Source organism: Aspergillus mulundensis (genome assembly GCF_003369625.1).
Source record: "Aspergillus mulundensis strain DSM 5745 chromosome Unknown scaffold_5, whole genome shotgun sequence".
In the NCBI taxonomy this organism is placed as follows: Eukaryota; Fungi; Ascomycota; class Eurotiomycetes; order Eurotiales; family Aspergillaceae; genus Aspergillus; species Aspergillus mulundensis.
Window position 1 is genome coordinate 2,618,512 of NW_020797893.1, and position 14,983 is coordinate 2,633,494.

At 42.6% G+C, this 14,983-nt stretch overlaps 4 protein-coding genes across 4 annotated transcripts; 1 reads left to right on the top strand and 3 right to left on the bottom strand.

The window, feature by feature from the left end:
• Positions 1-311: 311 nt before the first annotated feature.
• DSM5745_06139 (uncharacterized protein) lies at positions 312-2,822 on the bottom strand (the record flags this gene model as incomplete). The annotated part of the gene is made up of 1 exon (XM_026748155.1): positions 312-2,822. The coding sequence occupies one exon, from the start codon at positions 2,820-2,822 to the stop codon at positions 312-314; it is 2,511 nt and encodes an 836-aa protein (XP_026603987.1).
• A 355-nt stretch (positions 2,823-3,177) lies between these two features.
• Positions 3,178-5,121, bottom strand: DSM5745_06140 (TolB family protein; the record flags this gene model as incomplete). Its single annotated transcript, XM_026748156.1, has 1 exon — positions 3,178-5,121. The coding sequence occupies one exon, from the start codon at positions 5,119-5,121 to the stop codon at positions 3,178-3,180; it is 1,944 nt and encodes a 647-aa protein (XP_026603988.1).
• Positions 5,122-6,155: 1,034 nt separating this feature from the next.
• DSM5745_06141 (uncharacterized protein) lies at positions 6,156-8,142 on the top strand (the record flags this gene model as incomplete). Its single annotated transcript, XM_026748157.1, has 7 exons — positions 6,156-6,314; positions 6,377-6,443; positions 6,513-6,718; positions 6,771-7,428; positions 7,488-7,688; positions 7,746-7,874; positions 7,928-8,142. The coding sequence occupies 7 exons, from the start codon at positions 6,156-6,158 to the stop codon at positions 8,140-8,142; spliced, it is 1,635 nt and encodes a 544-aa protein (XP_026603989.1).
• A 393-nt stretch (positions 8,143-8,535) lies between these two features.
• On the bottom strand, positions 8,536-10,351 carry DSM5745_06142 (phosphotransferase family protein; the record flags this gene model as incomplete). Its single annotated transcript, XM_026748158.1, has 3 exons — positions 8,536-9,491; positions 9,544-10,154; positions 10,209-10,351. 3 exons carry the CDS (start codon positions 10,349-10,351, stop codon positions 8,536-8,538), a joined length of 1,710 nt encoding a protein of 569 aa, XP_026603990.1.
• Between the last annotated feature and the right edge of the window lie 4,632 nt (positions 10,352-14,983).

Genomic DNA, 14,983 nt, shown 5'->3' on the forward strand with positions numbered 1-14,983 from the left:
CCCCCTCCCTATCTATTGGAGTATAAGGACGGGCTATATAGCCAATTGGCTTTTATGGCCTAGCGGTATATATGCTAAAACTATCCAACCACCCAGAGCCTTGCATTCCCTCCTCTTAAAACTATCAGCGGGCTTTTATGACCCGTAGCCTGTGCTATCTGTGCCATCAAAGACACCTGGACATGGCCTGTTTCCATGGCATGCATACATCATAGCCCGCGGCTTACTACAAGATGACGATACTGGTCATTTGCACCTGCAGGCAGAGGGCATGTCTAAACAACCCCAGGATCCTGCACACCATCCGCATCCTACACAGTAACCCTCACCTCCGAAACCCCATCAACCCTAACATCCTCACGCCCGGGCAACCGAACCACAACCGACACGACCGGCCTCGCACCCCTCGCCATTTCCCTCTCCTTCTGTCTTTCAGCCCACGTAAATCCCAGGGTAAGCTGAATCCCCCCCTCCCCAGCCATCCACTCAACGCCCGCAATCCCCACTCCCCCCTCCGTATAAAACGGCACCCTTGCCCTAAACGAGTTATACAATCCCACCCGCGGCGCAAAGCAGATGACCTTCCACCCCGGCTCCAAGGGTCTAAGGCCCGCGACTTCAGCGAGAAACTCGTAGATCGGGACGCAGCCCCATGCGTGGCAGTCCGAGCGCTCGGAGACCGCGTCCTCGCGCCAGGTTGTTAGGTCTAGGTTCAGCTGGGTGAGCCAGGGGGTCCAGAAGGGGTTGAAGGTGGTGGTGTACAGGTCATCGGAGTTCGAGGTTGGAGAGACAAGGCTGAGTGCTCTGGCCGTGTAGAAGGACATTGCTGTGGAGGTTTGGATGAAGGGATTGTCATTATCCTTGGCCAAGCTCCTGCGGAGGATATCCACGGCTAGAGGGCCCGTTGCGGCGCCGCTGAGGACGGACCAGACTTGGGCGTGTTGGCTCAGCGGTGCGGTTGCAGCAGTTGCAGCGGTGATGGTGTCGGTGAAGAACTCGCCGTTGAAGCACTGCTTTCGGATTGCTTGGATGATAGCTCTGGCCTTCGCAGTATTCTCTTCGGCGCGGTGCGGAAGACCCAGTGTCTCCATGATCTCCGCTACACGAGCCAGCGTATACGCATACAAGTTATTCGTGTACGTTGAAACACCGCTCTCCGAGACAACAGGATTCACACCGTGTGGTTTCCACTGCGGGACCCAGTCAATGAAGTTCCATACCCCCGGCCCGTCATACAGCCTCACAAGGCCAAGTTCCGGATCCACGGCGTCCTCAAAGAACGCAAGCACCGACTCAACAATAGGAACACATTGCTTCGTGAAGAGTCTATCACCAAAGAACAACAGGTGGTCATACACGGTAAGCACCCAGAACAGCGAGAAATGCGGGATGACCTGCGGGCGATGTGTCGGCGAGCGACTGAGGGTAAGCCCGATCCTGGCCTGGAACGAGTTCCGCAGCTGCACGATGGCCTGGCGCGCCAGGCGGTCGTCGCCGGAGAGGTAGTAGGTAAACAGTGCGGAGCTCCGCACGTCCATCGCGTACTGCAGCTGCTCGTAGAACGGACAGTCTTCGTAGCTGTCGTGCATGCAGTTGAGGAGGGTCCGGATACTGGTCGTGAACAGTGCCTGCGCTTGGTTTGCCTCATCGGAGCTGGAATCAGTGTCGCTGTCGTCGAAGTTAACATCAATCTCTGCCAGCACGTCCAGTGGGTAGTTGACCTTGTCGATGGTTAGTCTGTGCAGGGCCAGAGAATGACTTCCAACTTCGATGCGTAGCCGCATGAACCGGAACGAGCGCCAGTGGAACGGCCGTATCACGGTCCTCGATTCAGAGTCAGGGTTATACCAGCAGGAATCTTGCACACTTATTCCCTTCATCTCGTAGATGTCTTTCGGCCCGTAGAGTGACTTTGTGCAGTCCCGGCGCATTCCCTTGCGTCTGATATCCGGGACGTCAACGGGCTTATCCTCATAGCTCTCCGCGTATGTCAGGGTCAGGGTACTCTCTTTCTCCCCCTCGGCCTGACTCCCAAAGACAAGTCCCACAAACGCGGTAGTGTAAGATTCAAACTCCAAGTCCAGCTGGTGCACCGATTCCGGCGGTAGGCAGAGCGGACCTTGTCCGAGGAGAGCGGCCTCCCAATCATCCTTCTCAATACCGCCCTTGAGGTTATGGATAGCGCAGAACGTGGTCTTCTCAACCCTCATCTCCGGTATCATCCGCGGGCACAAATGCCACGGCGTCGAGTTCCCCGTCGAGACTCTAAACTCCAGCTCCTTGGCCGATTCCCATTCCCACTCCAACTCCCCACCCCCAGACAGCCTCTCATAAACATGCAGGAATCGATCCTCGGGCTCATCAACCCGCAGTGTAGTCCAGTGATCAACAGCCGTCTCCCACTCCGCGCTGCTATGCAACTTCTTCACCCAGTCCTGGCCTGCATGGTCCGGAACCACAATACGTAATCCACCAGACGGGAGACGAGCAAGACTCGGCGCGTACTGCGTGGCATAAAAGAAGCGCAGAACAACCACGGCAATGAGGTTCTCCCCTGGCTTCAGGTACGGGGCGATGTCGACCTCGTCGTAGAACCACATGTGCTGGTCGCCTTTGACGGGGCCGAATGCGACGAATGACCCATTGACGTAGAGTCTGTAGCGAGTGTCGGCGGTGATGTGGATGGGGAGGGTATCTGGTAGAGGGGATGATGGGATGTTGATTGTCCGCCGGAAGTGCACGAAGAGGCCGGCGGTGTCTTGTCTGGTTTCTTGGAAGGAAGGGTGCCAGATCCAGGTGCGGTCAAGGACGGTGGAGGACATGCTGATTCTTGGAGTCACGCTTGCTTTGGATGTGAGGTATGGCTGATTCGGCGGTGGGAAGGGTTGGCATTTATGGATGCGCCACTCAGTACCCAGGCATCCCTCGGGGCAATGCATACCGAACGACTCCTTTGGATGTCGGTTACTGATCCTTGTCCGAGAGGATATGCTCTGGTATTCCATTGCCGATGCTCGCCTTCTGTAATGAAGAGCCCCGAACGAGCAGTTAGGCAGGCATGAAGCTCATTCGCACGACCACATAAACACATTAAATCATCGACTCTCAAAACAGGATAGCTGTGAAACTATTCAGGATAATTCAGACTAAACAAGTATAAAGACTATAAGCACGCAGCTAAGTGTAATTCTCAGGCTGCCCATACACGACCTTATCAACCGTGCTCGTAAGCGTCCCGTTGGCCACGAACTCGGTTTCCATCATATCAATCAACAAATGGAACCCGTCTTCGCTAGTCACCTTCGAGGCAGAATGGCTACCTGGGCCAATCGACGTAAGATCCGAGTACCATTCCACCCTCTCCAGCGTCAGGCTCTCTCCAACATGCACCGATGTCACGTTCTCACTACCGGTAAGCACCACCCCCGCTGCGTCAGAATAGTCATGATAGCTGACCGCAACCGTCTCAAGCCCGGTCCCACCGCTGTTCTCAATGAGCGTCACGTCTGCGTAGCCTGAAACTCGTCCATACACCGTGTACGCACCACCAGGCGGGTACCAGCGGACAGGGGTCGGATCACCGGGCACATACGGCACACCCCAAGGAATAACATCGGAGACTCGCTTGACTGGACGAAGACGGACTGGCTTGCGAGCCGTGAGAGTGGCCAGCATGATTCTATAACTTCTCTCTCCATCCGACGTAGAGGCCGGGCAAGGCAGTGGATTTAGGCCGCCGCACTGGGGAGGTACGGTTAGCCGTTGGTAGTATGCAATCTGCGTGCCGTCCCACGACCACCGTGGATCTGCCTGGGCGTTCCACTCTGGATCATTTACGCTTTCGCTTCCAGTTTCGTGCGCGTTGAGCTGCTGTCCGAGATATTCCCCGCGATCACCGGTACTGTCGAGCAGCCAGGGCTGAAAGAACCGGCGCTGCCCATTGTTGCGAATTGAAACGGATGCCGTGGAGGATACGAGGTCCGTGAGAGGTGGAATCCCTCTCATGGCGGCCATGAACATGGTACGATTCGTGCTGCGGGTATCCAAGATAACGGACCACTTGTTGTCAGGAGAGACGTCAATTGGGTCGGCGTAGCCAGGATGTTGCGTGATGCGCCGGACATGACCGGTATCAATATTTGCTGCGAAAATGTCTGTATTGCAGGACTCTCTGTTGGCGCCGACGTAAATGATTTCGTCTCCAGATCCAGAGAAGCCGCGAAGCTCTCCAACGCTAAGCGCCTCGGGGTTGATTGTCAATTTGCCTCCATGGACCGAAAAGGGCTGGAGAGCTGCTGGATCATACAACCTGGTGACGTTGTGCAGCTCATATCTAGGGACTCGTGGCTCGCCCGTAACGGGGAAAGGGTTGAAGACCAGACGCCCAAAGTAGGCAAACTGGCCCAGCACCCCTCCTGTGCTTGTAAACGAACTAAAGCCCATATGCACATTGTCTGGGTGAATCCTGTTCTCGCGGATTGCTCCTCCAGGGCCAGATCCGTTGACAGTGTTCGTCCAGTAGATGGGATAGATATGCGCGCGTTCAGGCACACATTTAGGACTAGAGAGCACGGCGCCACCACAGTCGACAATATTGTTTCCGGCAAGGACGCGTCTGCCGTCTCGAAATGCCTGCGGGTATTCCAGTAGCTCCGTGCTCCCATTCCTTCTCGCCGTGGGAATGCCACATGTGATACATTTCCATGCGTCGCCATTGGGAAACTTCCGTCCATCTGTCTTGATAACAATCAGCTGCACACCGCTGTAGGCGCTGCCGGGTTGCGGGACATCGGGTGCTCCGGCAAACGTCACGCTGGCCACAATGTGCTTGTTATCAGGCAGGAAATTTCCATTGCGCAGCTCCGCGTCTTTGCCGATACAGCCGGTGCCGTGAGGGTTGATTGAGAGCGTGCATGCCCCTGTCTCGTTTGATGGAGAAACCGGGGGAAGTGGGAGTTCAACAATATGGACAGACTCCGGCTCGGGTGGAAACAGGAGTGACATGTCTACCCCGGTAGCTGCGACTGGGGAGGCAAGAACATGATGAGTAGCGGAAAGCAGAGCCAGTACATATGCCATGAGGCAGGGAGCCAGGAAAGTGTTTTGTCCGTAGTAACGCATGTTGTATCTGACGGCCATAAGGAAAGGAGAAATCACTAGAGCAACCTTCGTCCAGAAGTTGGCTTATATACTCTGTCCCAAGTCTACATGACTGCCACCGGCGAATTCACCCTTGCCGGTACCGGTATCCTGTTTGACAGCTCCAAGGAACCTGTAAATCCTCGTAAATCACGACTGGAATGGCGGTCTGAACTCTCGAAAGCGGATGTAGCCCTGCCGAGTATCAACTTGTCCGCGCACGATGCGTCTGCGCTACAAAATGCGGCGTGGCATGCAGACGCCCAGTCGGACTGACTTGTTCCAAGAGGCCTGTGTGCAAAGGCAGAGACATTGTCTCTCCAGTCAAGACGAAAATAAGGCAATCGCAACGGTCCGGGAGTGCCTGATGTCACTTTCAGCTGGCACCAGCACTTGTCAGTCGGCGTTCATTCCACCGACATACAATGCTAACTCGCTTAGCGTTTCCCTTACCAGGCCTCTGGAACGCGGGGCCCCAGAGGCTGCAGCGAAGATTCAGTAGCCGACATGCTTCGGATCAGACACCGACTGGGCTCGGTTCGACTCTGACAGTGAAATGATGAGTGCCTATTGGTGACCGGCAATTGACGAAGGACAGGAAACTCGTATAGTTCATCTAGTGGCCACAGTCGGAGTTGATTGGGCCCGGATGCATTAGACCAGCCCGATGAGAGCAATGATACGAGTACGATATGGCCAAGGTCCCGACATAGATATCAGTACGAGTACGAGACCAAGTGCCAACTGCACAAGCCCTCGGCCTCGAACATATTATCTGATCGACTGGGACGGCTATTGGTGTTCTAGCCAGATGATGCCTCCGCTTACCCCGGTTCCTGATATGCCGAACAACCTGGGGTTGCGGGGAATTAGATGGCGAGGTCGGGGTTCGCAATTCAACTATTATCAGAGACGTGTTCTTTTATAGTCTTTATCAGCCATATTGAACCAGGTAACATCGAGTGTCCACTTACCAGTGCTCATCCTCAAGGCCACCCAGAATTCTAGTTTGAATCATGACAGGCGAGAAGACCGGTACTCACCCTCCTGATAAGGACGTCAACGCTATAGAGCATGTCGAAAGCCGAGGCGCAGACTTGAAGCCAGGCCAAGCAGTGCTGAAGTCGCAGACAGACAACTTAGGGTTGTGGGCGACTGTTGTGAGATTCCGAAAGGTAGGCGGACACCCTTGTTCCCAAGGACCCATTGCTGAACTAGGTGCCTGTCACTCGGTTAGGCCGTCGTGATCTGCAATCTTCTATGCATCGCAGCTGCGGCCGATGGATACCAGATCAATCTGAATGGTAGGCCAGACACTGTCCAGTCAGTGCTTGCAAGACTTGAATGAGAACTGACCGATATCTGTCGGTAAGGAAACATCATCGCCAACGAAGGCTTTACTCGCCACATCGGCTTCATCAACGCCGAAGGCAAGGCTACCCTCAACGCGAACCACACGGCCCTATGGGGCGCAATGCAATCTCTCGGGCAGCTAGTCGGCATGATCTTCTTGAACCCCATCTCCGATCGGATCGGCCGGAAGATGACACTGTACACGCTGTGGGTTATACTTGCGGGGGTGAGTACTGTAGTCCTTGAGAAGAAGCGAGAGCTAACACCAACCGCGGTAGTCTCTCATAATCGAGACCCTCGTCCGCGACTGGCGCGACTGGGCAGGTGCAAAGCTGCTAGCGGGCATCGGCATCGGCGCCATCCAGGCCACCCTTCCGGTGTACGTCATGGAATGGGCGCCTGTCAACATCCGCGGCGCGTTGATCGTGACATATGGCTTCTGGAACACGATTGGCAAGTTTCTGGCCAACTTGGTGCTCATGATTGTGCAGGATACCAACGAGATGAACTTCAAGACGCCCATTCTGACCCAGTGGGGTTTCCTGGGGATTATGCTGCCAATCTTTGTCTTTCTGCCTGAGACGCCGGCTTATTATGCTGAGAAGGATCAGGACGAGAATGGCCTGAAGACACTCGCAAGAGTCAATGGTAACGTGGAAGGCTATGACGTTGAGACTGAGTATCGGATCATCAAGAATACGATCCTTGCTGAGCGTCAGGCACGGCTGGAGTTTGGACAGGATGATATGTCCTTCACAGGACTGCTTCGCTCTTATGCGGCGTGCTTCAACAGGCAAAACTTCCGCCGGACGCTGGGATCTTGCCTTCCTGGAAGCGCGCAGCAACTCGCGGGCCTGTCGTTTCTCAACACGTATGCCAGCCTCTTCTTCAAGCAGAGTGGTTTCGATAATGCGTTCTTGGTGACAACAGTTCTTTGTAGGTGCTCCATCCTTGCCAGCATGCCTTCATGTCTAACCACTGAATTTCGAATGCAGGCTCAATCCAGCTCGCCACCTCTCTCATTCTCATGCTCTTATCCGATAAATTCGGTCGGCGACCCCTCGTCTTCGGCGCCACAATCATCTGCACAACCACGCTGCTTATAGTCGGCATCCTGGCCTTCGTGCCCTCGACTCAGGCCTTGAAGAACTTCCTCGTCTTTGTTGCCTGTGCTTGGTCGTTTGCAAATACAACAGGTTCGTTGGTGTCTTCCCCCTCCAACGAGTTAAAACGATACTCATCTTCCGCCGCAGTTGGCAGCCTCGGATTTGCATTTGTTGGCGAGGTTGCGTCACAGCGCCTCCGTGCCCGAACAGCAGGCGTTGCCTCGGGCATGTCCGTCGTTTTCGGATTGACGTTCAACACCTCGGTCCCAATAATCTGTAAGTGCCCATGCCGTACTTGAGCGGTTCAATTATTGACTGAACCATGATAGTGGACGTCAACGGCGTAAATTGGGGATACAAAACAGCTTGGCTTTTCTTCTCAACGGGGATATGCGTCTGCGTACTCCTTTACTTTTACCTCCCCGAGTGCTCCCGTCGCAATGCTGCCGAGATTGACGAGATGTATGAGAAGGGCGTGCCAGCTTGGAGGATGCATGAGTATGTCACGGATGTCCAGGAGCATGCCGGGGCCAGGTTGCAGTAAGGTTGTTATCCGGACCCGGCCACGTCCAATTTCGACTGAACCCAAGTGCTAAGAACAGGTAGAGGCACCATCAAGGGATGCAGACTTGGACTTGCTCGGTACACAAGCTTTCTGAAGTAACTAGGTCTTCTCTTTTATATATTGACCTTTCTGAGTATGACCTTCTCTGAGTGAACTTTGGCATATGATTCGCGTTGGGAGTACCCAGTCGAGACTTTATGGACGTTCGTCCCATCATCAGCCATTCCAGATAGCTTTGGTAGATAACAGCGGCCTTTGCAGCCAAAGTGAATTGTTGCAATAATCATTTCAGTGGGCTTGTCTCGGGCCCGGTCTTTGGCAAAGTTCGTAGAGTAAACATATGGCGCACCCCTATAGTAGGTACAATAACCATCAAGAATCCTCATCAAAGTCATCGAACGGGAAATGGTCCCTACTTGCAGTGAGGTCGGCCGGTGTATCGGACGCTTGAAGCATCTTGGTCTTGATTTCGCAAGCAGTTTCCTTCGCAGCTCCGTATTTGTCATTAGACACCCATCCTAGCTCGTCCACGCCAACTACGTCTCGCATCTGTTCCATCGCGGTGTCGGCTTCCTTCTGGCGCGCGTCTAGCTCGAGAGTCTCTTGGATGACGGCATCGGCGTATTCGAAAGGACGCAACATGCACGCCCCAGCACCCGCGATTGAGTGACCACCGGTCAATATCGGCCAGTTCTGCACTGTGCGAATCATATCTGCTTGCAGGGTGATTGAATTCCCTTCCCATGGGGTTCCCGCACTCTTGAAAAGACGCTGATGCAGTATAACAGACTGATCAAATATTGCATCGTAATGCTCTTTGTTCGATCGCAGCGTGAGCGCGGCATATAAAAAATGGACAATGCGTCTTCGCATAGTTTCCCGTATGGATGCCTGCTCGGACTGGCTCAAAGAATTGAATTCCGGGGGCACCTTGGTCTGAGGCTGTCTAAGACTTTCCGATTCTGGATCCCCGTAGTTCTGGAAATGTCTTGGCATCCCCGCGGCAAGTCCGAGGGGTAGAATTGTAGAATGCTGCCAATCAAGCAAACCGACAATCTCATTCGTCTCAGAAACCAGGATGTTATTAGGTTGGAAATCGGGATGTCGAATGACTGGTCGATCAAGTGGGCTTGCTGCTTTGAAGCCTAAGCAGGTTGATAGGTTTAGGTAGTTTCTGAGATTCTCAATGTGCCTGTCCGGAGGTATTTTTCTTAAGTTGTAAATCTCCCTGTAAAGACGCTCATAGGGCAATCGAGGCTTCGCGTAGGCTTCGGTCCACTTCAGCTCCCTTTCCCCAATCGCACGAAATATTGCATTCGAAGTTGTCCCTATTGCCATTCAGTAGGTTCAATTTACTGAAGCATAGAGGAGTCCACTTACATGGTCCCCTATCAATCTCCATCACTGCCCTTTCCTCGTGCCACCAACCGTAATGAGCGATTGGCCCTATACAGAAACCGTCGCCAGGGTCCCGTAGCGCAACGCTCCGCTCCGATGGGATGTCTTTCTGGTAGTACAAGCTTCCAGACGCAGGAAGTTTCAGAGACATCAACCGCGTTTCCCATTCCACGATTTGCTTCATAATTCCGTGCTGCTCTTTCGGCGTCATCGTGTACCAGGTCTCGCCTAGAGGTATACCGGCCAGTTTCTCCATGACTATGTACTCGGCGCCAACAGGGTTCGCTTTGGTTGAGCTCCAAGCATAGACCTTCGGGGTAGTGATTCCATGCAGTCGGAGATAATCCAGAGTGGCAACCTCGCTAGCAACTGTGTAGTGCTCAGGTACAGTCGCTGGATAAGGCAGTCTGGCAATAACACGATGCCCATCGTTGAACGTTGCCTCAAACAACCGATTAAATCCGCCTTCTGCCATCTTCGAGAACGAAACAATGTCCGTGGCGGAGCGATTCGACGCGGTTGCCATAACCCGGTGAAGTGCGTGCGCGTCGAATTTCAGGTGACGCTCCGCCAGCCGTAGATGTTCGTTGAAGCTGGAGTACGTTAGTCAATAAGCAGACGGTTCTATACCAGCACCAAGTGCATACATCCATCTCCCAGAAGTATAATTGAATAGCTCGTCCGGGGAGGCTTGTGTTTGCAATCCTCTGACGCGCCGCGTTCCTGACCCATTCAACGGCCATTGGCCGTGTCCGGCGACGGAAGGGCAGGAAAAATTGCGTATTCGCATGATATGAACAGAGTGCGTATAGGGGGGTTAGCTAGCTTTCCTAGCATGGAGGCGTATCAAAGCACCTGCATTGTTGCTAAAGGTCGAAACAGGCTTTGGTTTGCTGCACGGAGGCCGATCACGTGGCTCATTTGAGAACACCTTCTTCTTTGAGAACACTGTCAGCCAATGGTGGAGATCGCTTAGTTCGATGAGGAAGCGCTGCAGCGCTTTGACAGCGCTTAGGCGCCTTAGGCAGTCTTAATTAAAATACTGCAACGCCTACCATTAAATTACTTGCCTGTATAACTATAATATTTATAATTTTTTAAATATTATAAAGTATTAGTAAAAGTATTTAAAATTTTTACTATTTTTAAAAGCTTAAATTATTTATATAAACCCTAGTTAGCTCTAGCTTTTAAATATAATTATATTTTTTATTTAATTTTTTAATATTTATTTAATTAATAGCTTTTTTTATATAATATTTAAAGGGTCTTATAGTTATAAGCCCGGAAAATTACTTAATAATTTAATTTATTAAATTTTTATTTACCTTTTTTAAACTTTTTAAAATTATTTATATTTTTTAAGTACCAGCCCTTTACTATATAAAAGCCTTTTATAATTAATTATTTTTTATATTTAAAAAGTTAAATATTAATTAAAACTTAACTTTTATACTTAATTTAAAAATTATTATAAGCTTTACCACTAGCGCCTTAAATATAATAATTTTTTTAAAGTTTAAAAAAAACTAGCTAGTATGGTATAGCTATATTTTATATATTATAATTATTATAAAAATTTAAAAGTATTTTAATTTAAAAATAACTTACTAAACTTTTTTTAAGCTTTTTTAACTTCCTAAAAATAATATTAATAAAAAGGTATTTAAAATATTTAATTAAAAATAAAACCACGCTAAGCATGTTTTTTTAAAAATTTAAAATATTAATAATACTATATAAAAGTTAATTATACTTTTTATTTAATAACTTATTAAAAATAAGCTTATTATAAAGGTTTTTATTAAATTAGTAGTAACTTACTTTTATTAATTTTAAAATTAAACTTAAGGCTTTTAATAGCTATATTATTATTTTTATTATATTAATTTAATAAAAAAAGTTACCTAGTAGCTTTAAAATTATAAGCATGCTTATTAAAAAATTTTATACCTTAAGTAATTTAAGGCTAATAATAAAATAGCTAATATAATATTTTTAAAAATTATTAATAAATACTTAATAGCCTATATAAAGCGCTATATAAATTAATTAAATTATAAAAAACCTAGTAAAACTAATTATTTTACCTTTATTTTTAAGTTTTAATAATATTTTTTTATTATTAATAGCTTTACTAAAACCTTTATAAAAAAATAGCCTTTACTATGCTTGCTAAAAAGTTAAATTAACCCTTTACTAGTAATTTAAATATTAAAGGTTTTTTTATTAATAAACCTTCCTGGGCATTAATTAATAATAAACTAATTTATTTTTATAAATATAAGCATGCTATAAAATTTTACTATAATTTTATATATTTATATTATTTAAAGTCCTATAAAATAAATAAAGAACTAAAAAAAAATTAATAAAGTACTTAAAAAAATAATAAATATAGTAAAAAGCTTTAAAAGTTAAAGGTTAAAAATACCAAGCTTCTTAAAAATAGGAAAAAGAATACTAAAAACTAAAAAGCTTAATAAAATAATTAAAAAAACATATAATTTATAATTTTTAAAAAATACTATAAAGCAGCCTTAGTATTTGGTATTTTAAGTAATTTAAAACTTTAAAATACCTTTATTTTTAATACTAGTGCCTTTATTTATATTTATAATAATTTTAATTATTTTACCTTTTTAAATTAATTTTAAGGTAGTAATATTTAAGCTAAAAATATAATTATAGCTATATAAGGCTATAAATTAGTTTTTATTTATTTAAAARTATTTAATAAAGGGATTATACTATTTATACTATATAAAATTATATATATTCTTAAATTTTACCTTAATATTATAGTAGCAAGGCCTTTTTAAAAAACTAAATATATCTAGAATTTTAACACCCTTATATTTAAAAATAATAAACTAGTTTTTTGCCTTAAAGATTATTTTTTAGGCCTTTAAATAATAAAACTAAAAAAAAGTTTTTTAAAGCTAAAAAAGGCTAATACTTTAACTTAATAAAAAGTTAAAACTTTAACTTAGAAAGTATAGCTTTAAAAAAATTTTAAAGCTTTTTATTAATACCTAAAATATATTAATAATAAAGTGCTTAAGTATTTTCCTATAATAATATAAAAAGTTAGTATTTTTAATTTTTAACTACTTAAGTACTATAATACTTGCCGGGTTAGTTAAGCTTTTTAATAAATATTTAAATAGCTTAAAAAACTAGTTACTAAGCTATTTATTTATATTTATATTAATCTTATTTTTATAAAGCTAGTAATAAAAAGAGATTAATAAATAACTTATTTTTATAATAAGTACTTTAAAATGCACTAGGCCTATACTTACTAGCTTAAAAGTAATTATAAAAATATTATTAAGTAATTTATATAATTTATATAAAATTATTATAAAGTTACTTTTAAATTCCTATTTAATAATAATAAACCTACTTTTAATAATAATATTTTTAACTTTGCTACTTTTAAAAATATTTTTTAAAACTAGTTTACTTTATACTTCTTATTTTAAAATAATATAGCTAAGCGCTTTAAAGGTATTTTAATTTAAAAAGTTAAAATAATAGCTTTATATAAAAATATTTTACTTAATATATAACCCTAGGTTATAAAAGTAATAGCCTATATTAATAATTAAATTTTTATTAAAATTATTAATTAAATAACTTTATAAAAAAAACTTACTAGCAAGAAGCCTTATATTTTAAGTATTTAAATTATTAGGTGTTTTTCGTGGGCAAGAAAATTCTAAAAAAGGCCTTTATAAAATAAAGCCAAGGGCCTTACTTAAATATTTTATAGGTTATTAAGCCTTAAATATTTAGTAAATTTAATTTTTTTAAGACTAGCGTGTTAAAGCTTGCAAAAATATTATTTTTAATAAATTTTAGTTTTATAATTTATAAAAATTATTTTTTACTATTAATATTTAAATTAATTTTTTTAAACCACTAGTTAAGGTTTTTAAACCGCCCTTTTACTATTATATTACTAAAAATATAAACCTAAATTTAGACTTTACTAAATTTTTTTTTAAAAAAAAAAACAAGGGTATTTTAATAACAAGCAAGCTAAGGGTAGTAAAAATATTTAAAAATAAAAGTGTTAAAAAAAATAAAAATAAAAAAAGATTTAGGTATAAAGTTATATTTAGGCCTAATTTTAGTAAAACTAAGGCCTTTAATTTATTAAAAGGTTTTTTACCTTTTTTTACTTTAAACCTTACTTTAAAATCTTAATATTATAAAATTTTTATATAAAAATTAATATTAACTAGTTTTTTTAATAAATTATTATAGCCTTTATAATAGGTTACACGCTTTTAAACTTAAAAAAATTTATTTTTAAACCTGGTTAATTAATAATTATTATATAAAGTAAAGCAAGCCTACTTTTAAACTTTTATTTATTTTATTACTAGAAATATAAGGGAAGGTAAAGAACTAAAAATTAAACTTATTATTTTTTTTAAATAATTAATTAAATAAAGGCTAGTACCTTAAAGTAATTAAAAAAATTTTAAGTTTTATTTAAATATTTTAATAAGTTATATAAGCTATATTATTATTATAATTATTTTTAATTTTACTTTTTATAATTATATATAATTTACCTTCTCCACTTTTTATTAAAACCTTAAAAAAAATGCCTTTATTAAAATAAATTACTATTTTTTCCTAAGCATTAAAAAAATTTTAAGAATTATTTACTTAAAAATATATTTGTTAAAGCTATTAATTTTAAATTAAATAAACTTAAAAAAATAGGAGCATAAAAGGTAGTTAATAAATAAAAAGTAGGTTTAAATAAATTAATTTTTTTATTATAAGTATTTATATATAAATTTAATATAAATAGCTACTTTTTTAAGGCTAAAGCTTAAATTTATATATATATAAATTTTAAACTAGTTAATTATAAAAATAATTAAGTAGCTATAGCCTTTACTTATTTTTTTAAGTTATTACAGCACTTATTACCTTTTTTAATATAAATATAAGGTAATATAATATTATTAATACCTTTTTTAATACAGGCCTTAATAAATTTATATACTTTTAATTTTTAAATAACTATAAGTAAAAAAAAAAGCTTTTAAAAGCTTTTCAAGCTATTTATAGCCTTAAAAAGTTTTTTTATTTTTAATAACTTAATTTAGCTATTACCCTATGTAAATTTAGCTTTACTATAATACCTAAAAAAATACCTTTTTATTAGTAAGTTAATAATTTTTTAGTATATATAAATAATTTTATTTTTATAAACCTTTTTACTAAGCAAGGCCGCTTTATAATAGCTACTTTTAAAAAGGAATTTTTAGTAAAGTACAAGCTTTAGCATCTTAGTAAAGTTAAATAATTTTTAAAAATTTAAATTTTTTAGAATAGGCCTTAGCGCAAGCTCTAGCTTTTTTAAAATTTTTATATTAAAGCTATTATAAATTAA